Source organism: Cyprinodon variegatus, unplaced genomic scaffold (assembly GCF_000732505.1).
Source record: "Cyprinodon variegatus isolate N-32 unplaced genomic scaffold, C_variegatus-1.0 Scaffold60, whole genome shotgun sequence".
NCBI classification, from domain to species: domain Eukaryota; kingdom Metazoa; phylum Chordata; class Actinopteri; order Cyprinodontiformes; family Cyprinodontidae; genus Cyprinodon; species Cyprinodon variegatus.
In genome coordinates this window covers 1373437-1399300 of record NW_015150513.1, presented here as the reverse complement: position 1 = coordinate 1399300, position 25864 = coordinate 1373437, and the positions used below count along the sequence as shown (strand labels likewise).

General features: G+C 36.2%; 1 protein-coding gene across 17 annotated transcripts in view; it reads left to right on the top strand.

Moving 5' to 3' along the window:
• The window catches only part of LOC107082735 (adhesion G protein-coupled receptor B2-like), a 341510-nt gene that overhangs the window by 192822 nt on the left and 122824 nt on the right, over positions 1-25864 (top strand). For all 17 annotated transcript variants that reach the window (XM_015371552.1, XM_015371567.1, XM_015371564.1 and 14 more), the window contains 3 exons: positions 6893-6980; positions 8274-8376; positions 17730-17773. In XM_015371552.1, the coding sequence (XP_015227038.1) occupies positions 6893-6980; positions 8274-8376; positions 17730-17773 (235 nt within the window). The remainder of the gene's footprint in view (positions 1-6892; positions 6981-8273; positions 8377-17729; positions 17774-25864) is intronic.

The window sequence follows — 25864 nt, the reverse complement described above, 5'->3', positions numbered from 1 at the left end:
CCCACTCGCCATTCCGACACAATTCTCCACAACAACTGATTTTTTTCCTGCTATGCTGCTTCGCTTCTTCTTCTTCTTGTTTACTACTGGTGGTTGGCTTTGGTCGCAGTACCGCCACCTTCTGCTCTGGAGTGTAAACGCTTCGCCTATGAGAAAAAGGAGCAGCGCATGAACCGAACGAAACACAAGTGAATCGAACCGAGACAGTCGAACCGAGCGGTTTGGACGGTTTTCATAAATCGTCCCATCCCTAATATATATATATCAATATATATATATATATAATGTGTATTATTAAGTGCTTATGGGTTGCTTAAGGAGCTGAAGAAGTACAGCTTTTTTAAGCACTCCCCTTCTTCTTATAGTTCTTAAAGCTTGGTTTATGCTTGATGCATCCCTGAGGTCTGCACGGCCAAATTGTCATTTTAGCACTCATAACTCTCCCCCAGGCCTGCATTTCCTGCTCTGTATAATATTAAATAAAGTAAATATAAATTACTATGTGGAAAATTCCATGTGTAAAAACATGCGTGAGTGACACAATGACTGACAGCTTCTTTTGGCGACGGTAGGTAAATATAAACACCTTGTCATGATTTAGCCCATAAATATCACCACAATCAAAAGTTTTTGAAGAATTCTTGGACAGAATTACTGTCACTCTTAGATGACGCAAAGAGGCTCTGAAAATGTTGGTAACATCTGTTTTCTACATCTGTTTGTTGTGTTGTAACTTGCTGTCTGTGCCATAACCGCCGCTACCAGATTCAGCCAGAATATCAAGTAAAGATTCAGATTAAAGCAGAAAAAGGCTGAAGATTTCAAACATAATTTTGAAGTTAGAGATTTGCCTGAATCTGTCTGTCAAAAGCTAAAGGATCAACGCATGGATGAAGTTATAACAGCTTCTGAGACAAAGATGGCACTTTTCAAGACTAAGACCAGAGAGCAAACTCATTTATCCCGTTTTTTTCTTCCTCACAGGGTGATTTTTACTACGCTTAACATATATAAAAATTTATAAAAAGTTTTTTGTCCCCATAACCATGGACACCACAAAGCTAACTCCACCTTATGAGTCCAACCTACATTGCAAAAATAAAAAAAATATATATATATATTAAAAAATTAGCATGTATTTGTCATTTGTGCAGGGTATATTGTTTTTGTCATATTTGCGATAAGGTTGACATAAATAAGACATGCAGTTTCCTTGCATGTCCACTGTAAAAATATTCATCCAGCTTCCTTCTCATATGCATGAATTTTCACATTGCCAGATGTTTGGGTTTCTTTCTTTCTTTTTTTTTCTAAACTCTTCATGCTATTGAAAAGCAAATTGCATAATTTTTCAAACTGAGGACATTGTAGACACAGGTGTGTGCTCAGTGAAAGGAGACAGCAGCTTTTAAGCAAGTGATTCAAAAATCAAAGAACCAAATGCCATGGTGTTGTAAAGTTTAATATTAAAACATATGAAGCAAGAACAACATTGTACAAGTGTGAGACAGCGGGATCCAACAAGTAATGTTAATATTAACAACAATAATAATAATAATATGGAAAAGATGCATTCTATTTTGTTTTCTGTTTTCTTTTAAAAATGGCCTGATGACTTAGAATTGTATATGATGGCAATTTTCTTTGCAATTTTTTTAAAGACACGCCCTCTCCACTTTAAGAAAAAATGCACATGCAAAACCCTGTACCCACTCCTAAAAGGGAATGCCTATTAAACACACATGAGAGCAAGCAGGAGCCTATTTCTCCTCATGCACTCCATGTTTAAAAGTTGCTGTTTGCATCGCTCATACAAGCTTACTTTCCAAAAGAAGATTTGCAATTTTTCTACTATGTCAGACTCACCTCTAAAAAATGGGGGCAAGCCTTATAAGGAGACCTTACGTAAACGTATCACCAGAATGATTGACAATTAGGAGGACCACCCGGAAAAGAAGCATCCTCCACTATACCTTAAAGTAAACATTGGCAAGCTAAATATTATTTGTCAAAGCATTGTCAATATAAAGGTTTTTACTCCTATAACATTTAAGTTATCAAGAGACAAGAAATATATTATGTTTTCCAAATGCCAAAACAAGAATCAAACGAATAGAACACAATAAAAGGAAAAAAAAAAAACACCTGAAGGCATTGAAGATAAGATTTAAGAAGGAAAACAAGAACAGGAGTAAAAGAGCGAGAAGAAAATGTCTGTGGCAGATGTGATCCATTCCCACCAAAGCCAAAGGTCACCTCCCACAGGAAATTATACTGGCAGGCTCTCTGTCTGGCACTCCATCCCCTTTCCAAATTAAAGTTCAGGAAGGCTGCAGGCCAGAAGTGCAGAGCTTCCTCTGACCTCTAACTCGTGCTGATGATGCTGCTTGATCTTAAAAGATCATCAGGTATCTAGCTGGACTCACATACTGTTTATTTTTAATGTTGTTCACTGAAATGGGCTACTTTCAAACATCTACATTATTCAAATTTTGATCCATCACTATGAACCTTTATTTGTTTCATTTTAGTTTAGTCAATCCAAAACAAAAAAGAGCAAGTATTTGGTACAATGTCGAGTTTTTACATTTTGCTACCTGCTAATCACGTTGAAATCTTTTTTTTTTTTTCCATCATAAGTGCTCTTTAATGGTGAGTGACAAAATCTAAAACAAAATTGCAGAAAACCACATTGTGTGATTTTAAGCAGTTCATTTGCATTTTTTTGCACAAGTATTTGATCACCTACTAACTAGTAAAAAATTCTACTCTCAAAGGCCTTTTAAAGTTCGTATTTAAAGCTGTCTTCACACTTCCACTGTGTGTGTCCGCAGCGTCATCCTGCTCTAAAGGTTGCCATGCAACAGTACCAAATGATGAAGATTACCCAATCTGCGTTAGTCTCCCCATCTTTGACTTCCTGTGTGGCTCATTTGCTTTTTAGTAATCAATGTGTCTTGCTTTGTTCCGTCACATATAGACTCAATCACTATACTGTACGTGATAGGTGACGGAGAAGAGCTGTGCGTCATGATGCTGAGCAACAGCATCACCAGGAATTAACACACTGACAAGAAAAGCTGCTATTTCTTACAGAATGGAGGACACATGGGTTGAGTCTAGGGCTGTTTTTCAATATGTGTACTTGTGCGTTCTCATGTGCTTGTGAAACGTTGTCATCCTCAGCCCTAATACTGTTCCAATGCACAAGAACACAAAGTCAAGAATGGACAAAGTCCCCGGATGTTGTTCTCGCCCCTCCCTCTGTACCGACAACCAGATCAGTCTTGTCCATTCTCCAGATTTACAGCTGTCCCAGCATGCACTGCAGCAGCAGCTTCCAGTGGTATTACGCTAAAAGTTCTCTTCTCTGTTGTTCTATAAAAGTATGTTTTAAGATCATTTGAGGTGAGAACTTTATACTTTTAAGCATCACTATATGGCCCATTTACTGATTTAGTGAATAATTTACCAGTAGAACTCCCACGGCCGTCATTTTGACGGTTTTGAGGGGAAATAACTTTTTTACATTAATCATATGTTGCTCATGTTAACTGACTTCTCCTGTTTCTATATTTCCTTCATTTTCACATAGTTTTTTTTAACAAAATAAAAACATAAAAAATAAATATGGTTAATTTTACCTCAATCTCCCACAGCTGTCATTTCGATGGCTCTATTAGTTGCATTGTAAATTCTTCCCACGGTTGATTGACATTCAGTACCGTTGGCTAGCAACCAACATTCTACCTTCTGAACTTTAGAAATGCTAGCAGTGAACGCTCCCATCGTGCGCCGCTTCACCGCTTAACGTTCCTTCACCGTACGGTTTAAGTTTTGTTGCATTGAAGAAGTGATCGAAACACAATAAAGGATTCTTTCTATTGCGGACATGTTTCTGTTGGGAGGAGCTGATTGAGTCATGAGGAACAAGCAGGAACTGACATCCATAAGAGCAAAGCTATCTAACCCTGAAATCCCACATCCTCCGTCACCATCATTAATTAGTGTGATTTATAATTTTAGGAGTTAGGGAAAAACTGAAAAAAAGTTCACATACCTGCATTAGAGCTCCAATTGTTTAAACCATGGCCTGTTTTCCATCCTTGCAACAAAACTAGCGGCAGTAGTGGAGTTTGGAGATTTGATCCACTTCTTAAAACTATCTTTGCTTTCCTCTAATTTATCCGGAAGTTCTGCAATCGCACTTCTCTCACCCCCAACTTGGTAGTCGGCTGCATATTTAGCTTGCCCTCCCTGGAAATGCCTTTCCAAATTTTTATTTTTATTTTTTAACAACCTCTCATTACAAAGCAAAAATGCAGGCAATCATTCCACATTGATAATGAAAGCAAATGATTCTGTCTGTTTGAATGCTCTTTTGTTATTAGCTATCTTCCTTTTTTCCCTTTGGGTTCAATGGTCCGAGACACACTTGCAGCTTTGTTTGCCTGGCACCGCGCAAGGCTGGTTGCAAGTTATGACCACCGATCTTTATGGCTATCATGTTTAATGTATTAATTATCCAGATTTTTACAGCATTGGAAAACATTATTAATTTGCCTTTGAACTCCTGCACACCATATTAAAACAAACAAACAAACAAAATCTGGCCGCATTCGGCTCCGGAGCCGCAGGTTGCCGACCCCTGCACTAGTGTCTCAAAAACTAAAAAAAAAAACTAAAAAAATCTTTACCGAACAGTGGTCCATCAAATATGTGTTACTTCTCACTGTAGTTATTTTGAAACCCTGTTTACCTTATACCTTATATATTTACCTTTTATCATAAAGTACGATGGGTATTCCTTTGGTTCTTACAATCACCAACCCCTAGACTGGAGATGTTGATCAGTTTTCTTTAGAATAGCGTTTGTCATTTAGGTTGATTTAAATACATTTTCTGCAGCCTTTATTAAGCTATTGAAGTTTAAAGGATATAAATTACCTAAAAGGCCTTTTCACTTAGGTTAAAAAACAAATTCCAGGTATCAAAAGCCCAAGATTCGGTCAAAAAAAAGACTTATTTTATCGTTTCGGAGATTATAGTTCAGCCTTTTTTGCTGATGAAGCTAACTGCATTTTGGTTGATCAATTCAATTATTACATTATAAAAAAACTAAGCTTAGATGTGACCACCGCCCCCATTATAATGTTCTATGCTGTATAAAAATGACTTCATTTGACTTTTCCAAAGTATATATCTAGTTTTTCTAAAAAACATATACTCCTGCAATATGTTACATCAATGTCAAGATGTACATTTTTACCAAAACAACATTGGCAATACTCTTGTTATCTGGATGCCTCATACAAAACTTCACTATGACCAAGTCAGTATTCTTTTTCCTCTTTTGAAGAAAGAAGGAAAAGCAATAGCAGGATGAAAGTATTTAATTGCTGATTAAAGAAATACATTTTGTCTACATTATTTTTCCAATCAACTTGAAAACCTTTTCTTGATAAATGGCATATTAAAGTTCATGGATGGTTACTGATGGTTTGCCATTTTGCAGGATTATGGCTGAACACATAATTTCAGCATTCAGCAATTGTAAGAGAATGATGAAAAATCCCGACATTGGATATGCTTTTGTGGCATTAATCACTGTTGAGAGCAGGAGTACCACCCCCTCACATACTGATTTACCATTTAGATGTACCATATAGACTCTCTCATCTGCATGCCTTCAAGGACTCCGTCCAATTAGGTTCCCTCAGACTTTCTCATCCTAACTTTGATCTAGATTTTTGACCCATCACAATCTCAGAAATATTTTTTTTTCCTTCCCTGCTGTTGAGTTCTTTTAGTCTCATCATTTTTTTCTGTCTGTCTTGCTATCCTATCTCTCTCCCAAAGCATTACCTCTTAGGCAGCATTCAGGCAGACAGATTCTAGATGAGTCACCCAGAATGTCTGATTCCATCAGCCTCCCTCTGTTTCCTGCTCTTTCCTCACTCCTTGTTCTTGATGCTTCTGCATCATTTTGCAAAAAAAAAAAAACTCTTTACCCAAGTAATAACCACCATCACTATCATTGTGTCGACTTCCCAATGGCTCCCATTCATATTCCATTCTTTGATATGGCCTGAGCCTAACCCCTACCCAAACCCTAACCTGAACCATTATTAACGCATACCCAGCCCTAAACCTAACCAAAACTCAATTCATGCCTTAGTCCTAAACTACTCCCATCCTAAGATCCTTTCCTCACTGGGACCATTCATTGGTTACCACAAGTATCTGTAAGTCCCAAAAAATGTTGAATGTTCCTAAGAAATTTTCCCACAGGCTATATATATGGCCACACTTGATTTGCCATTTTGCCAGATAATGATCACAAATTGATACTTCATCTCTTTGGAAAGCCTAGCTCTTTTGGGTAAAGACTGTGAATGAGAATGTTTGATGAGAGATATGATAGGATATGGGTTAAAGTTAGGGATTAGAGGCGAGTGCTGCTGAGAATAAAACATTTTTCTTTCAACCCAAGAGACATACTGTAGGAGCATTCACTATAACAACTTGAATTTTAAATATATTTTTTCCCAAGGCTTGGTCCATATTAGTTTTTGACTGTTTTGATAATGTGGCTTCTGTATTACAGCAGATTAATATGCACTCATGGGTGTGCATACAATTGTGCAACAGTACACAGAGTATTCAACCACTTGTGCTATGTGCCTTGCCCAGATGAACATCAACAGGTGGCAGGATGAAGCTGGGATCAAACCTAGAATTTTTGGATTGCTTCTCTGTCTAATGTACTACTGTGCCAAAATATTCCTGTCTTGTGTTTTTAGAGTTGAGTTTTTTTTTTTTGATTAAGCGTTTGCTTTAAATATAATCGTACAGAATATATCTAGTGACATTTTTTTGCTTTATTTTTCAGAGCCTGAAACAGAATCAGAAACCACAATGTACTATGTCATTGGAGCCATTTTGTACAGGACTCTTGGCGTCATCTTACCTGGACCAAGGTGGGTAATTTTTTCATCTTTTAGATTCTGTCTGTCGGTCTGTCTGCGAATGGTTTTGAAGTAATTTGAAACAGAACTGATGCTGTTTTCCACATTTCCCACTCCTGGCATCCCAAATCTTAATGCTCTATGACTCAAGCACAGTTCAGCCACCACTGCCGTAACCATAACATAGCCAAGCATCCTCATGCTATATCCAGAGCTTTAAACTAGCCAAATTAGCTGTTGTCCAGTTCACAACTCTAAAACAAAGGTGACCAGGTTTTCATGTTAGTGGTTGTCCCAATATTTGATTACCTACCTTTGCAAACCACTTAGACTGCTAATCAGTTTAAGGTTTAAGGTTTACCCAAAAAACTCAGCTGTGTGCTTTGGCTTTTGTGTCTACTGACCAAATCTACATCTCAATAGTGCATTTAATAACAACAATCCTTAAACAAAGTGCTGCACAATGGATGAAGTCACCAGTGGTGCAAACAGTTTTATAAAGAATATAATGAAACTATAAAATACAATAACTTTAGTAAATAGTAAAAGAATGACAGAGCTAAGAGTAATGTTGTAGTCAAGACCGCACCAACCAAGACCTAGAAATACCGAGACAATACCAAGACATTTAGAGGTTTAGGCCAAGACAATACCATATAAGTTCTTGGCCTTGACCTGTAAAGGTCTTTGCCTTGAATTTGCAAGGCAGTTGCATTTTGATGTGTTTTTTTTTTTTTTTTTTTTTGTTCTGTTTTGCAGGAGATTCTGAATTTCTTAATGGCAATCATTTTATGAAATTTGTCAAGTCACATCTCAATAGTGCATTTAATAACAACAATCCTTAAACAAAGTGCTGCACAATGGATTAAGTCACCAGTCGAGTAAACAGTTTTATAAAGAATATAATGAATTAATAAAACACAATAAAGTGTTGTAAGTATTAAAAGCATGACAAAGCTAAAAGTAATATTTTAGTCAAGACCACACCAACCAAGACCTAGGAATACAGAGACAAGATCAAGACATTTACAGGCTGAGGCCAAGACCAATACAGCATAAGTTATTGGTCTTGGTCTCGGCAACTGTTCTAGGCTTCCGTTGTACAATACTCTTGCATGTCCAGCTGGGATACCATATGCCCACCTAAAAATCTTCATATGGTTCCCCTGTAGTATAAGGAACTCTTCTATTACAGACACCCTTTCCTAAGAGTTCCATCTGTCTCATTAAATGTTTTCTGTTTACTAGAGTATTTGTTTTTACATGCTCTCTTTATTTATCATTTATATGTGTTTGTATTTATAGTCCTCCTGCAGTGATTAACTCCAAGATAATGACAGTGACTGTGCGTCCTGAACCACAGCCAAGCGAGCCAATGGTTGTGGTGGAGCTGTCACCGCTTTTAAATGTAAGTAGAAATAAAAAAAATAACAGTGCCAACATCAGCATGTGTACCTTGGATTTAAAGACCGGTCTGGATATTTCTATATTTTAACTTTTCCCATCCAAACCAACTCATCAGAGAGTTTGCATATTGTCCTACTTACTTCAAAGTACAATAAATGTTTTTGTTTGGAGCAATTTTTCAAAGCAAGGTTTTTATTTTTATTTTTTTTATTTTACTCTTTTAATCTGAGCATTTTTAGGAATTAAAATAAACTCAAGGATTTAATGTAACCCTGTTGGCCTTAGTTTTGAAGAACCAGAAAGTACTACAAAAACTAAACAGCAATGTGAGCAACTGCAGACTATTCGACTTCCTTATATGACATCATCTGGTGCTCATTAATTTTATATTAAACCACATTATACATGGACATGTATTTTTCTCTTGTCCTGCTTTGCAAATATAATTTTGGAAATTGGTGTCCGGGAGCTAGATAGCAGCACACCAGATTTTCTTTCACAAAAAGACCATTATAGTTGTTGTCATAAGGTTTTGCTTGGAAATTATGTTATTAGCTTTATTAAAAATGGTGTGGGGAATAAAATATACAACAGACAGGGAGATGGAAAGGAATATCAGAAGGGGAGAGGGGATAAGAATTAAGGGGAGAGAGAAAGAGATAGTGAGATAAAGAAGGGGGGAGAGAGAAAGCTGTTGTGATCTTAGAGTTATCTTTAAAGTGATTTAAAGTTTTAGCATTCTATTCCCCATAGTTTGAGAGACAGTGAGAGACTTTTTCAAAAAGAAACCATGCAGCAGATAATTATTTGTTTTAAAACTGCTCATAAATCTGTACAGCCTTTTAATTTGCATGCTTTGGTTTTGACCAGACCACCTTTTCGTGGTGCAATTAAGCATACGTATTTTTTTTTTATAAATCCTTCATTGATAAGACATTTGTACATATTATTTAAAAAGAATGTTATTTTTCATCTTACCAGCATTGTATATCCCTTTTGATTTACAGCAAGAATATGTTGGTTTCAATCCCTAGACAGGGGTTATTTTTTGCATAGAGTTAGCATGTTTTCCTTGAATGAAAGTCTTCTCAGTTTACTTCTGATTTTATCCCACAATACAAAAAATGCATTTTAGCTGAACTGGTGTACATAGCTTCCTGTTCCATATTTCTATGATGAACTGCTGTCATTTCCAAGGTGCACCTCATTTCTTGCCTAATTTTCTCTGGATACAGGCATCCATGATTCTGTTCTCAAAGTTCATCAGATCATGCAACAAATAAAAGCTAAGATAGGATAAGATAGGTATTTATTGAACTGACAATGGAGAAATTGATTTGTGATATCAGCTCTAATAAACAACAGAAGCAGAAAAAGAATGAAAAAGTGCATTAAAGAAGTAAATGTACAAACTCAGGCTAAGAAGGAATACATCTTCCTTCCTTATAAAGCAATTTAGTAATGTAGACATTTAAGAACCCTTTATGGAATTTGAATATTTTACCTTGCCATATTTTTTTGTTATGTAATAGAGAAAAAATATCTGGTGACAGACTGTGGGAAACGCACACTTTAACCTTTAACAGTAAAAAAAAAAAAAAAGTTCATTTTATTCTTCTTATTTGCTTAAAACCCCCAAACAGTTTTTAAAAAGTTTTTGATTACCCTAGCCTAGTCCAATGTTTAAAATACATTAACTGTTCTTGCATTAAATACACATTCTTCATATTTTTTTCTCAGAAAACTGTAAAAGGTATCTTGTAATGGCTAGAATCGATGTTCATGCATGGAGTGACACAAAATGAGTCCTGAAAAAAAAAAAAAAAATCTGAAAAGGGAATTATGGATTAGGTTGGTGGTAATGATAATAACTTAGGGCTAATCACCTAAGTCAAGTAATCAATATACCATAGGAATTAAGCTCCTTAAAATTCTATTCAGCAATTATAAGAGAATCCCTCTTTTATGCAATGTTAATCAATATTGAAATACTATGAAACAAGCTAACATTTTTTTGCAAAAAAACAGGGATACACCGATTTCAAAAATACAGTTATAACTCATAAAGAAATGCATATATCTGACCAATTAAAGAGTCTGTAGGGAAATAAATCTACCTCCACAAGCTCAAGTTTCACCCTTTTTTAAGCCAACTGACCATCTCATTTTCATTGCATCAAACTCCAATCTAATTCAAATCTGCTCAAATCTTTATTCTCTCCATCACCCTCACTCATGCATGTCAAGTTAAGGTTTTTCAGCTGTTTGGGTTCCTTACTCACAAAAGTAAACATTGGAATGAGTTCGGCTGTTTAATTTATGATTGGCATTCTCTGGAGATTTAGGAAAGCTTTGATCACAACCATCCAAAGAAAATTTTCTAAATTAACCTCCAGTTCAGCATTGGAGTATATTTACCAGAGTAGTAATTTCTTTGTCAATGGAAGATGTCTTGTCTAATTTGTGTTAAATTTATTTATTTTTCTTAGTTTTTTTTTTTTTTTTTTTGAAGAAACACCCATAGCCTTTCTTTATAAATAAAAATACAATAACAAAAAAACTAAACAAATATACAAAAATAAATAAATAAACAAACATATATTAATTTTATTTTAAACTATTCCAGTCACTAGTTAACCAGGGACTAGTTGTGAGGGAGATACAAAATTAACTAAACACTAAATTAATAGAGAAAGAAAGGTAATATGAATACATTAAGTAGATGTGTTGAGGATGATTTACAAAGATTATGTGGGTAATGGAAAACAGGTAGAAAAAGTATCACTGTATTTAAAATTAGGATTTTGTGTGTGCTGGGACTACCAAAGGAATTAAGTTCTAAGCCATAGATTTGGAGTTAAGTATGATAATAATACTACAGACCTTTCTTAAATCTCCCCTTTATCAGTAAGATTATTGAAAAACCTTTTTTCCCACCCGCTAAACATCTTCCTAACAATGAAAAGCCACTTCACTGGGCATCCCTGCTTACCCAAGTACAAAGACTACCCTGGTCATGGTATCAATGACATCCATATAAATGCAGAACATGGAAGAACCCCAAAATGTATTTGATAGCTTGGAAAACCTGGTTGGTCTTTCTGGTACAGCACTGCACTGGCTTCAATCCAATTTGGAGAACAGGGCCCTTTTTGACTCCTCTGATGAAAACTGTTCAGAATAGGAGGGACATTCAGTTGAACCTTCAGAGCGGGTTGGGAAAAAAAAACCCAAAAAAAAACTATTATCTGCCTACCAAACTTTGATTTTAGCTCATCACTATAACAAATATAATGGCAGCAAAAGACATATGAAACCTGCTTGGATTCTGACCAAACAGATGCCATAGCAGCAGCAGCATGCATGTCCTCCTGTGCTGCCATGTATATTTTGGTTTAAAACTTGGCAAACTCTTGCTTTCATCACAGCTAGATCTTTCGGCTTGACCCATAATTCTCCAATGAAACTGGGGGGCCTATCTGTCTCAAGTGATTAAAGCAGTTTACAGTCAAGATGTAATGGTGTGTCACTGTGAATGCTTATAGGCTAAAGAGAGTTAGCAAACAGTTCAATCAGCATTATCATTTGGAAGTGTCATGTTTCAATAACTGTATGTAGAATGTTGAATTGGAGAATATTTGCCGCCTTGAAAAAATCTCAAAGCTATTTTTATAAGGTATTATAAGGTTTATAAGGTTTATTTAATAACATTTATTAGCATATATATATAGCATTTTTTATTTTTTATTTTTTGTTTTTCCATTATTTCATTCCTTTGTTCATTTGCATTCACATGGCTGATAATTTACATTGTGTTTGTTGTTTTGCTTTGTATTTATGTGAGAAAGATAACTGCTACACACTGTGATGCATGGCTGCTAGATATTTAAAGATAAATAAGTTATTTTTCAACCTGCTATTCCTATTTCTGCAGAATCCTTATCTGTTGTATGTGGCAATGTTACCAGAAGTAAATATTTGTGTATTTTACGCTTGTCAAAATGTATAAAAAAATAAATTATATTCTATTTCTTTTCCTGTAAAATTCATATATTTTGCACCACTCTAGATAATTTGAAAAGAAATAAAAAGTTTACATGGACAAATTTGTAGCTATAACCTTTAAGAGGAACTAGATTCTGATGCAAATATATTAACAGAAAACAAGTTTTTGTTATGCAAACTAATCTTACCAAAAAATATTCAAAACTGTTTTAGTTCTAAAGTTCAGAATCAAAATTTCAAGTTTTAACTTCAGCACACAGCTTAATCAACAAGAAAAAAAAAGAATGAAATAGGCTTTTTACTTCTTCCCCTGAGAACCCTTTGACAAACACATCATAGATGCCCCCCCCCATACACACACACACACACCCACACACTCACACACACACAACGTGCAACCATGACAACCAGTCAGAGTTTCTATAGATAACTTAGGAAAGCGGAATAATACATTAGATGAATTCCAAAACTCTACCAATGGGCTGCTGCAGACCGCTCTGAACAGCTTTCTCCCCCTTATGACATCATATGGGGAGTGACTTTTAAACAGACCATTTAGAGCAAAAATTTGCAAAGAGAAAGGCAATCATAGAGATTAAATGTTTTTTTTTTTTCATTTTTGAATCTCATACACAGGCATCAGGAAGTATATGTCTGTCACAAAATGTTAATGATGTCATTTTTTTAAGTTAAAAACTGATAAGACAGAACTTGAAAGGATTCATTTGGAAGGTTTTTTATTTCGACTCATTTGAAATAAGGGTACAGGGTTTTATTATTTCCATTTCATAATTTCCAGTGGCAATTAACTAAAAACAAAAAAACTGTGCAGAGCCTCACAAAACTGCCTTAACAAGTTCACATGAATAAGAATCAAGTTTTGGCTTTTGGCCAACACAATGATCCAAGCTATTAATTGATAATAGGCCTGATATGATTTAATGAAAAACACAAAAATTAAGCTAATATTGAAACCCAAGCAAAGAGCTCTGACTGAAGCCAAATATCATATTTTAGCTTCAGCTTGTAGCAACGGAATCTGCCTTTTATGTTATTTACCTTTACTGTAACTGAAAAATTTGCTTTCATTCTCGATTACTCTCTCAATCAAACATGAGTTAAGTCATTCAAACATATCTTTACCTGCTAAGATCCACTGACAGTGGCACAGTGGCAGTATTAGAAGAGCATGAGAAAATAGAACCATTCAGGAATGCATGTTAAGGCTATTATTTATCCAAACCTAGATTTTATTGCTTTTTTTTCTTATTTTTTTTCTTCTAGTCTTATCTACTTCAACTACTTCAGCACCTGGTAGCTTAGGCTACCATCTATGAGCTCTACACCAAGAACTGGCCCTGCCCTAAAGAATGCTATGTGTGTGCTTTTGAGTTGGACTTTAAATATATTTTGTTTTTATTATTTATACTTATCTATATTATCTAACACTCCATACAAAATACAAGCAGGCAGGTGAACTCACAACATAATTTTCCTCTTTGTTAAGACAAAATAGCTATGTATCAGGTCTGACCTTAGTCAATCTAGAAACAACCAGCTGTCTGAGCTGTGGCAAAGCAACAGCTGCCCTGCGCCTCAATCTCTAAGGCAAATGTACAGGGTCATGTCTTCACTGAAAGGACATCTGCTCCAGTCAGGCTCCCTATGTTTATCCCAATTGCCCTAAATTCTGTGTCTTTAATGGTGAGGAGGATGTAGGAGGCCCAGAATCCCAATGCCCCTAAAGCAGACCAGTTCAACATATGCCAAGTGCCACACAACACCTGCTCCATCCTCCACATGCACATTTTAAATCCTGGTTCAGTTGATAGACCCAAGCCTTCCTTGTAAATTCAAATTATCAATAAATTGGCCTGTAAAAAAAACATCCAACCGATTGCCCCATTTATTTTTGGCAACCATAATCATGAAATTAGGGGCTCAGATTTAGATTTTTTAGAATATTTCATCTGACCGGCTCACCATATCCAGAACGAACATCAGCTCCCTACATGCCGTGAAGTATAACGGTTGCCGTAGAGACAATGGTTGTCCCGTTCAAGACTAAGGGGAATTCAAATGTAGATGCTATTATCGCCATCAAGCAAACTGCTTCCTTTTAAGTCATCATTTAAGCAGATTATGTCAGTGTGCAAAGAAGAAGCCATACAGTGTGGAAATCAAAAAGTCTCAGTTGCGTTTTAGCAGACATGATCCTATGATTGATAGCTGCAAGCTAACAGAGCTTGCTGTACTAATGCACGTCCAGGGACATCTAACATTGGTGACGGCAGCCTGTGTGTAAGGCAGAACAAAGCACTTTTCAACCATCAATCCTCGTCATCTGCTCTCTGATCCTGTGTACATGGATCTTACATCATCCCGTCCTCTCAAGTCTAGTCATGGATGAATAGATTCATGGTAGGACTCTCCTGGACTGCTTGGAGAAGGACAAATGACCTTGTCTTTTGCAGAATAAATCATATTCTTACTGTCTTCTGTGTTCAGTGGCTTTTTGTGGCTTAGTTAAAACTAACTAAAATCCACTGGAAAACATATTCTACTGGCTTATAGAAATTACCATGTTCAAAACTTTTTTATTCATACAGTTCCTTATAAAAGTATTCAGATCCTTTGAACTTGTATCATGTTACACTTTTCCATAATAGACCAAACCAAAGTTCAAGTAAAAAGTTTTTTTTTCTTTTTTCTAAATAGAAACCATGTTCTTATGATTTCAATCCCTATGACTCATTATTTTGTTTTAAAAAAAGCATTATTTATGTCTAGTTTGTCTACGGGTTTTAAGAATTTAGTTTTGATATTTTTTGGGGGTTTTTTGTTTACTAGGTGACTCATGCTAAGGTGAGATTTTCTATGAACATGTATTTTTAATAAAATTTATTTCAGGAATTTGTTCAAAAATCTGACATATGAAAATGCTTTAATTTAAACCAATAGTTAAAATCAAGCTATGGACTGCTTTTAACAGAGTTCAGAAGAGATTTAGGTCTCAATTATAAAAAAAAAAAAAGCTTGTTAACCGCTGTAAGCTTTTTAAAACTTTGATACAGTGTTAGCTGTCATCTTTTTCGACTTGTTGACAGACCTTGACTGTTCACTGAAGCAGGAGCTAAAAGTATAGATTCATTAAGATTTCTCTGCTGAGTTAATGGATGTGTGACTATAGGGCTTTACTAATACTTTTACTAGTAAAAGCAAAGTTATTCTTAGGCTCTTTGGTATAATTAGACAGTATGGAATGGGTATCATACTCGTCATTGTTCAAGTTTCGAAAGTGGTATGACATAAGCCCCTGGCTGATAGCAGTAATTCACAACAAACTTTAAGCCTGCTGATCACTCACAACACAATAAAAGGATTAGATAAACATTATTAGGGTATATGCTTGGCAGATTATATATATATATATATATATATTTTTTCTACTTTATGAGTAGTATTACTTTAAGTGAGTTGTTATTTTATTTTCCTTCTACTTATCTAATACAAAGCACGCTGTTGTAATGGTACAGGAAAAAAACAAAACAGTTTTTATGTGGTGGAAGTTGATTTGATAGGTTTGAGCACCATTACATTAACCATTCCATTGGAGCTCTTCTGTATGCTTAAATTTGATGTACTGCTGCTATATAGTCTTTTGCAACTTTTAATAGGTTTTCTTCCAGGATTTTACAGTATATAGCTCCATTCATCATCCTAGCAAACATGACCAGTCTTCCTGTCCCCACTGAAGAAAAACATTCCTGTGGTATGATTTGGCCACTATCTTTTCAGCATGATGAAGGTGTAATTCAGGTTGTGCATAAAGCGGTCCATTTTAATTGTCTGTCATACAAATATTTCCATTTTGCCAAGTAGCTTGTTTTTAACTGGCCAGATCACCTCCCTCTGAATTGTTGCTGTATTTCCTAAATGAGACTGCCAACATTAAACAAGACCTTATATTATTGTAATCCAACAGTGACTTTCTTCTCTATTCTTTTCCAAAATATCATGACTAATATTTATCTATTCAACAGATCATCCCATCTTTCCTGTATATTTTTGCCCTTCCAGTAGATATCTAAGAAATGCTGTCCTTCACTGAATAAGTTTGTATAAGTAGTTGGACAATTGTTGAACATCTAAAAGTGATTCATTAGATTTTCTGGTCATGTCTAAGGGATATTTTTTTTCAATTTTTTATAAAGGCAATCAGTGTTACTGGATTTTATTTAGAGGACAAAGTTCAAATGGGGTGTAGGCAAAATGCAGCAAGCACTTTTTTTTTGTCTTTCAAAGCTAATTTTAATGTTTTTTAAGGCACTTAATAGAACAATCTCAGCTGGAATCCTGCTATAACCTCATTTGCCATAAGGGGGAGCTCAAAGGCAAAGTGCTTTATTCATGACATAGGAAGACTTTCCATACTGAAATAGATGGAAATCCATTTTACTCCTCTTTCACCACTGTGCAGATTTCAGCATTGTTCACTCAACTACAGCTCTTAAAAATCTTTCAGCAGTCATTAGAAAACGGACTCAGGGTTGCACAAAAGCTGCACCCAAAGACCAGAGATTTTACCCCCCTGTTTGATTTGATTGAGGGAATCCATTTTAAACTAATCAGTAAGGGGACTACTTAAGATTGCTGTTGGAACAGATTTTGATGAGTCAGTTAAAGCTATTGATTACCTGATTGATTCACTTATTGAGCTATATAGAGTCTTCCTTTGCCACCAGCTTTGATTACAGTGATTTATGCTCCACTTGGAGCCCAGCCTGTTGGGGTCTGGCATCAGCTAGTCAATGAAATTACTGGCAAGCTAATATCAGAACATGTTAAGTCCATTTTAAAGCTCTGTCCAAGTTTACAGTCAGATTGCAGGTGTTTCAGACTTTATGCATTTTAAATTGATTTATTCCTCCTTATTTTTCCTCTTTTTTATTATTGTCAAATGTACTAGACTAACTTTTGTATGTATGTAGTTGAATTTGAACACCATCCTTTTAAATTGCATGCATCCGTATTGATCATGTCTATAAAATCTGTTATTTTATTTATCCCAGTGTCTCCGACCTGTGCCACACATTTTCTCTTTTTCTGCAGCAGCATCAGTAGCAGCTATTTACTGCTCCTTCCTATTAAGAAAGACTCTTTCTCCATGTCTTACGCTCGCAGTCTGTCACAATCCTTCTCTTTCATTGTCTGTTTGCTTCCCTCCATTGCCCATGCAGCATCACTCTTTTTCCCTTTTGGCAAGAAACTACTCTGTCTTCTCCCTCTGCCACCTCCTTTCCACAAGCAATAACAGCTTATCTTCTCCCTCTTTTTTCTATCTTGCAGGGTACATCAGATCCTCAGTGCGTTGTCTGGAACTATGGCAACCCGTAAGTTTCTCTGAATGAATGGTGTTAAAGATATACACAAGGTCTTGCCAGAGTGTTTTGCTGATATTTATCGTGTGTGTAGTCTCAGAAGAAAGAACTCTGACTGGTATTAGTTAATTAGATTATAATAAAAATATAAACTACTGTCTTTTTGCTTCTTGTTGTTCAAAGAAAACACTCATCTTTAGTCTTTCTCAGTGTTTACCTATTTCACACTATGTTGACAGTTTAATTGGCTGGTCTTTATTCTGCTTTTTGTTGCTTTAATTCCAGCAGCCAACTTGTATTGAATTAGTTCCCTTAAGTGCTAGTGTCCTCCTAATGACATTCCTCTTATATATTTAAGTAGGACACAGACAGCTTGATTATGTTTGTTTTGAAAAGTGGACTTGCACAACTGAACTCTGGGATGTAAACAGGCACAATTGATCGGATGGTTTAAGCCATTAACCCACATACTGTAGAGAATGTTCAATTTGTCTGTGACAGAAATCAAATTTTTTGAATGCATTTGAAAAAAACTTCAGCTCCCGGATTAAGTGTAGCTCAGAGAATATGCAGTTGAATACAGAAGTAAAATATTTTGCTTAAACTGACATCCCAAACCATGGTATGCTCTGCTATTAAAAACAGGAAATAAACACCAGCCTCCATCGCAACCATAAAAGATTAGGGTTGGTAGAGAAAATAGATAAATGAATCATGCGCTGGTTTAGATTAATAGATGATTCAAAGAAACTCATCACAAGTAACATGATGTCTAGCCCATGCTACCACCTTATACCTGTAGTAGCACTGCACAACATTAGGGAAAGGGAGTAATTTGCAATCACAGTGTTTCATATGTTGGTATTTGTTTGTAACATATGAAAAAACACATGGTTTTCACAAAGATTCACTTTTTCCACATTTTGTTTTTTTAAAACTGTATCAAATGTAATCATTTTGGCATAGAACCTTGATGAAAGAGCCTAATTTAAAATAATTTAGAATTAGGATGTATCATATGGGAAAGCGAAGAGGCATGAATGTGCATTTGAGTTTAACGGGCCGTTAACCTTGAAGTTATCAAAATTCCACTGAAATTCCAGTTCTAGTGCAGAAACTGTTTTCAAAAAGTTATGGAAATGTGTTATTTTGACAGTTTCAGTTGCATTTCCTGCACCAACAGGACCACCAGCCTGCCCAACAAACTGCATACTCTGTCACTGACTAACACCCTTAGTCACGTGTTCTTGCATGTAGGTGAACACTTAGACTCCCAGCAGCAGACTGAAGGCAACCTTTAAAGGGAGTGGTGGAGTGGCAATCTGGAGGTTAAGTTAGATTCCTAAACAGCACATGAAATGCAGCATCATTGCTGCAGTGGTGCATAGCTCTCTCTACCCACACCCTGCAGTCGCAAGTGGATCATCACAACGTCTCACTAGGCCAATCTAAAAATGTGCTTATTAATGGGATATCTGAACAGCTTCTCTCAGTATGAAACAGAAAAGAACAAAATGAATAGGAGTGGGCTCAATTTGCAAAGAGGCAAAATAAAACAGAGAATGAGATGGATGAGTTATAGAATAAAGCCAGTCTAATTTTACATTGCTTCTCTTAAGACTGCACACGCCTTGTAGACTCACAAACAATCCTTGTGAAAACCCTGTGTAACGTTTTGGTTGTGGTTTAGAGGACCCAAATGCAGAGGCAGAGAGGCTGAGCTGAATTCTTGTTGTTTTAATGATGAAAATGGTTAACAAAGGCAGGAATCCAAAAATCCAACAAAAAAAATGTAAGCAAACCAGAACCATGGAGACATCAGGGGAAACCAAACACGAGGAGCCAGGGAGAGACGAGGTATGAAGACAACATGAGAAGCCAGCAACGACAAGGAACCAACAAGGAGTGACTGCAGAGGAAGAGTATATGTAGCTGACTGAGACAATGGCAGGGCTAACGAGCTGACAGGGAGCAGGTTTGAGGAGACTATGAGGGAGCCAAGGGAAAAGGAACACACACAAGAGGGCAACAGAGAAAAAAAACAGAAAAACCTAAGAACTAACATAAATTTAGAAACTACAACAAATTAGAAATGAAACCAATAAAACTAGAAAGCAAGGAGCAAAGTAAAGCACAACACAACCAAAACCATGACACCCTGGCCCTAATCTGCAGTTTTGTAACTGACTGGAAGAATCTGTTGAATGTCTTCATTAATAAATGCAATGGTTATATGACGGATTCCAGAAAACAGTAAGAGTAATAATATCTTTGTCATATTTAAAAATAAAACTTCAGTGTAAAAGAGGATTTGAACAAGTATCTTTTGAAAGATTTAGATCTTATGTTTTGTTTGGATTAAAAAAAAACCAAAAGAACTAGTTATTGCAAATACTCCTGAAAAATAATATATAACTTAGAGCCAGCTGTAAAAGGGCAGTTAAGCTTCCTCGTCTCAAGCTTGGGTCCTCTAATACAGGCCTTATACATATACAGTGACCCTAATCCCTTTTAAATAATAATTACTCTGAAATTAACCCCATCTGTTGTTTCAGTTCCACTGCCCCAGCCAAGGCTACTGCAATACATAATCCTAGATATTAGACAATTTTGTAAAAAGGCTTGGATTTTTTAAAACATTTGCCTGTTTTTTTTAACTCAATGTTTTCATTTATTTATTCTTTTACTCTGCATAGATTTATACAAAAGGGCTGCAAAAAGGCCACCCTATGTGTACTGTAACACTTTAATTGGAAGATGAATCACTAGTTCCCATTGGAGAAGTTTGTCCTTTTATCCTTGTTTGATTGCCTTAATTAAATACACACCTCAAGTAAGCGACCACAAAAAACAAAAACAAAAAACAAACAGCAAGCACACTGGACTTTGTAGCTGGAGTTTGAAACTAAATATTAAACAAAATGCCCCAATGAGTCCTTCATTAGTGTTTCATGGTTTCTCTTATGTTTATAAAGATTATTTCTCTGTGACAAACAGCAAATGATAATTGATAATATTAACCAATGGTTAATTTTCAGAGGTGTCAAAAGTATTTATGTTTATTACTCAAGTAAAAGTATAAATCCTACTGTTTTAAAACACTTTTGTAGAAGTTAGAGTTTCGACTTAAGCTTTCACTACCGTATTAAAGAAACGTTTTCCTAGGATTCTGGATGAACCTCACCATACTTAATTTTCTTAGTTTTATTACTAATGGTTACAGTGTCAAATGTAACTTTGCATCATGTTGAAAAACTATATATTTTGGTATGTTGTAAACTACAAGTTGGTGCAGTACTGATTCCATTTGATGTTTTTTTATGTTTTTTGACAAGCCATAAAAAAAATGAGCTTAAATGAAACAAAACTAATTAGTCAAGTTTTTAGAATGTATGTAGTAGAAAGTAGAAATAATTGCAAAGAATGTAAGGAGTAGAAGTAAAAAGTTGTCTAAAAGGAATTAGCCAATAATTCTAAGTAAGTAAGGTAACAAAGTATTTTTTCTTTGTTACTTCACATGTTTATTTTAGCCTTACTAGTTAAATAAGTAACTAATATAACTATAACTATCAATGCACTCCTTATAACTTGCTATCATTCTTTCTTTGTTGCTGTAAGTTTAATAAATCTGCTTTGATGTCAGAAATAGCAGCAGGATTGATACAGGCCACATATGAACAATTGTTGTCCAGTCAGGCCAATGCCTGCAAGTAAAAATAAAGATACCTTCCTGTTTTTACTGGAATTATATATATATATTTTTTATCTGATTTTTCCTGAATAATACAAATATCGCTTCGTAAGATTTAGTTGGACTGTGTGTAGTATGAGGACTTGAATGAATTAAAGGATTTCAATTCTACACGAGTGTACTTGAATTGGACCATACTTTTCTGTGTATTGCTGGCAGATGGTCTAAAATATAACCTAGAATAAAAAAGTTTACCAGACTGTACGTTGCTGTTAACAGTTCAAAGCTAAATGTTTCTTCAAAGAAGGACAGTTTCCATTTAAAGATGGACACTTTCTCTTCATTAAAGATGCGCCCTTTACTCCTCTCTCAAAGCAGTTTTCCTTCCTATCCAGGATGAGAGCACCCTCCTCCTTCAAAGAGTGATCACTGGCCTCCAGATGAGTGACAACAGTAGCACCCTAGGCTGTTTATGTTTCTCTTCTGTGTTGGACCATCCTTCTGGCCAGTAACTGTTTTCCTGATGTATAACTGGTCACAGTATATACCAGTATATAACTGTATATACAAAGGTACCGTGTTTGTACTGGGTGACAAGTGTTTACAATGAAGTGCCCGGTGGTTTAAATGCCACCATGACATCATGATAAAAAAAATAAATAAAAACACCTACGCTTGTCCTGAACTCCCGAAGCATTCTGAACGACTACCGGTCTGGATTCTTCCTTTGTGATGGCTGGCTGGTGGTGCGCTGTTCAGGTTTCCGGTTTGCAGTAAATAAAACCCAGTTGGAATCTCTACATCGTTCTAGAACCTGTCCTGTCTGTGATTTCTCCTTCTTCATGGCTCTTGTGTTTGTTTGGAGGTTGTAGTCAGTTTTTGGACAGAGAGTCCTAATGAATCTTAACTTGTGCTCCAGTGGTGATGGCAGTCAAACCACATGTACTGGTGTGTGAGTGGATTTGCAGTACATGTCTTTTTCTGTCTTCCATCATAAACTGTCCAGGAAAGACATGTTGGACTTGCTGAGACACCCAGGTGTCATGGACCTTGGTGTCCCTGGACACTAAAGCCTTCCTTCCATTTACAGGTTTGCAACAGTATGAGATTTTAGTGATCCCATAGCACATGTGAAGTAGGCTGGCTGAAGGCACAGTTTCAGGGGAGGCCACAGTTGCTTTTTGGAAAGAGTGGTTCCCTTGCTATAAGTGGTGCCTGATTTTGATCTTGCACAGACAACCATCATCACCTCATCAAGAGTATTATATGTATTGTAAAGAGTGATGTGACATCGAAGGAGGCCATAGTTTCTCTCTAGATGATGACAAAACTCACCTTCTCCACAAAAGCCCATGGTGTTCTTTAGTTATTGTTGTGGATTGACAACTGATGGATTGAGTACAGATGCAAGTTACTTTGTAAAATTAGTCTTGCCATTACATCTTGTTTCTGAATTCGGGTTTACTTGGCTACCAGCGGACTCAGCTGGGTACAGTCTGTGCTACAGAATGCAGTCAATAGCCTTGTCCAGCTCCAAGCTATGAAAAAAATTCATAAACTTCTTGTTGTAACCACTTCCTGGATCTCCTTTCAGTGGTTCATGTGTGGTAGGTCACTAAGGAGTGCCAGAATTCTGTGACTATCTGTAACTTCTCTGACTGAAGAAATATCTTGGAGAGAAACCTCTTGATGCCCCTAGACATGTGTCCAGTATAGACATGTAAACATTCCTGATGCTAAAATTGTGTTAGGTCTAAACATAGCATTAGGCTTTTGTAATGGGGATCTAAACAGAATTGTTTTCTTTTTTGGTATTCCCATCTTATCAGTGGATCATCTTCCGATTAAATGTTCGTACAGAAAGTTTATTGCTGACATACAAAACAGTTATTTCACTTGCATTTTAAATGCTGGATCATGTTTTGATAATAAAGTGATTATTATGGGAAGAAATTAAATTGGAGTTTTCCCTCAGTTTGAGGCTTTAAAAGTCAATCTGTCACGTCTTGGTGGAGGTTTGGAGAACCCAAATGCAGAGGCTGAGGTGAATACTTGTAGATTTAATGAATAAATTGGTTAACAAAGGCAGTCCAAAAATCCAACTCAAATGTAACAGACCAGAACCACGGAAACATCAAGGGAAACATGCACAATAAGCCAAGGAGAGACGACAGGACCAGCAACAACAGGGGAACCAACAAAGAGTGAGAGCAGAGGGAGAGCATATATAGTTGACAGAGACAAAGGGAGGGCTAACGAGCAGACAAGGAACAGGTGTGAGAGGAGACAACGAAAGAGACAAGGGGAAAAGAACAAACACACACACAGGGCTACAGAGGATAACAGAAAAACATGAGAACTAACAAATCTAGAAAATACAACAAAAGGAATTAAACTAGGAAACATAGAGCAAAGTAAAGCACAATATAACCAAAAACATGACACAATCAGTGTTGCCTTGAGTAGGAAAGGTTTTGGTATTTTTATGCTGGTCATGTCAATTAAACATGGAATCACACTTATTTCTTCTTACAAAATATGCTTGTCAATGCCAATGATCTGTACAGCAAAATAATCCTGGGTGACAGATTTGGCATATGATACTTTAACATAGCAAATGGGTTTTATGAAAACAGAATTCATTAGGGGGCAAGTCATTGAAGGCCTCCTCATTTTCTCTGACAACTTTGACTAATGACAGAAAGATTTTGGTCAGCACCAGCTTCTCCAATAAGATTGCATTAATTTCTCTAGCTGTAGAGTAACACTCTAGTGACCTGGGCCCACACATAATAAGTTCACTTTTTTTGGCAAAGAGGAAAAGACTTCGACATTTATCAACATACCTCTCTCTATCAAGGTAACAGAGCAACAATGCCAGGCAAAGTCAATTAACTAGCTTGCAGATTACAGCTGCAATCAAATTAAATACGCAGACATGACGAGGGCAGAGAGCCAAACAGAATATAAAGTGGTAACAAGGCAGTGGTGTCTACCCACATATCACAGCTTGGGGCATGTGGAATAGAGCCAAATGTAAGCAATGAATAGGGCAGACAAAATTAACATCCTTTCACTTTATGAGAGTTAGTTTTTAAATGTCGTCTTGACATTTTAAACATCTTACAGCAAAATCCAGCTATATATGCACATGAGCACATAGTAGTGTACATACAAATGCAGGGAATATTTTTACGAAAAGGAAAAAAAATATGCCAAGCCTCGTCTTCTAGCGTTTGTCTGTGTCGGGCACGGGATGTTGTCTGGATCTTGGTGTGAGTGCAAAGTTGACACAGACAGAAAACGCATTGTACAAAGCAGCCGTTTGTTTGCTGGAAGATATCATAACTCTCAGCTTGGCTGCCTTCCTGACTGAGCCAAGGGCTTTGAGGTTGAACAGGAGGCAGACAAGAGGTGGAGAATGCACAGATAGCTGCACAGAGGGAGGGCAAAAGTGGCAGCTAGTTAACAAAACCACGGCACAAAAAAAAAATGCTCACTGAAGGAGAACCTTTCCAATGTTATTACGTCTTTAAGGAAACCATGTGCAGCTCTTTTAATTTGAATATAATGGAAATGATTATAATTTTTTTTTCATTCAAAATGTCTCATATCATTTTATAACATGTGTCAAACATAAATGCGCTACCATCCTCCACAAAGAGCTTACACCAGAGAAGAGAATTGCATTAGAGGTGGCTGTTCATAGAGTGCTGCATCCAAGTTTATAGATGAAAACTAGTGTTTCACCGATACCGATACCAGTATCGGATGGGGCCCCGATACTGCCCTAAAATGGTGGTATTGGTATCAGCGAGTACCAACAAATAGGGCACCGATACCATATTGAGAGCAATAAGTTTATTCAACTATTATCATCCACTCCTGGTAGGCAATAAAAAGTTCTACGGGATTCACTTTGTATTAGATATTTTCCTGCTTCACAAAGGTAGGCAGCAGCTTGACAAAGCCATGATGGCAATTATTTTACATTATTATGGTATCGGCCGATACTGCACAGCCAGGTATCGGTATCGTGGCCAAAAAATGGCATCGGCGCAACACTAATGAAAACTTAAGGGAAGGAAAATGTGTGCAAAAAGTTGCACCTGCAACACGGTAGAACATACTGTAGCTCTGTCTAGCTCTTATCAAAAATATTTCGCTTGTTTGGCTCAGCACACCATTTGCTGATACTGTAGTTATAAGTGATTTCTATTTACTATGTTAATAACACTAACACTAACTATGAAACCCTATTTCAAAAAAGCTTATATTTTAAAACATGCTTCTATTTAATAAAGCTCCCCTTCTGTCTTTCTGTATACATCTATCTATCTATCTATCTATCTATCTATCTATCTATCTATCTATCTATCTATCTATCTATCTATCTATCTATCTATCTATCT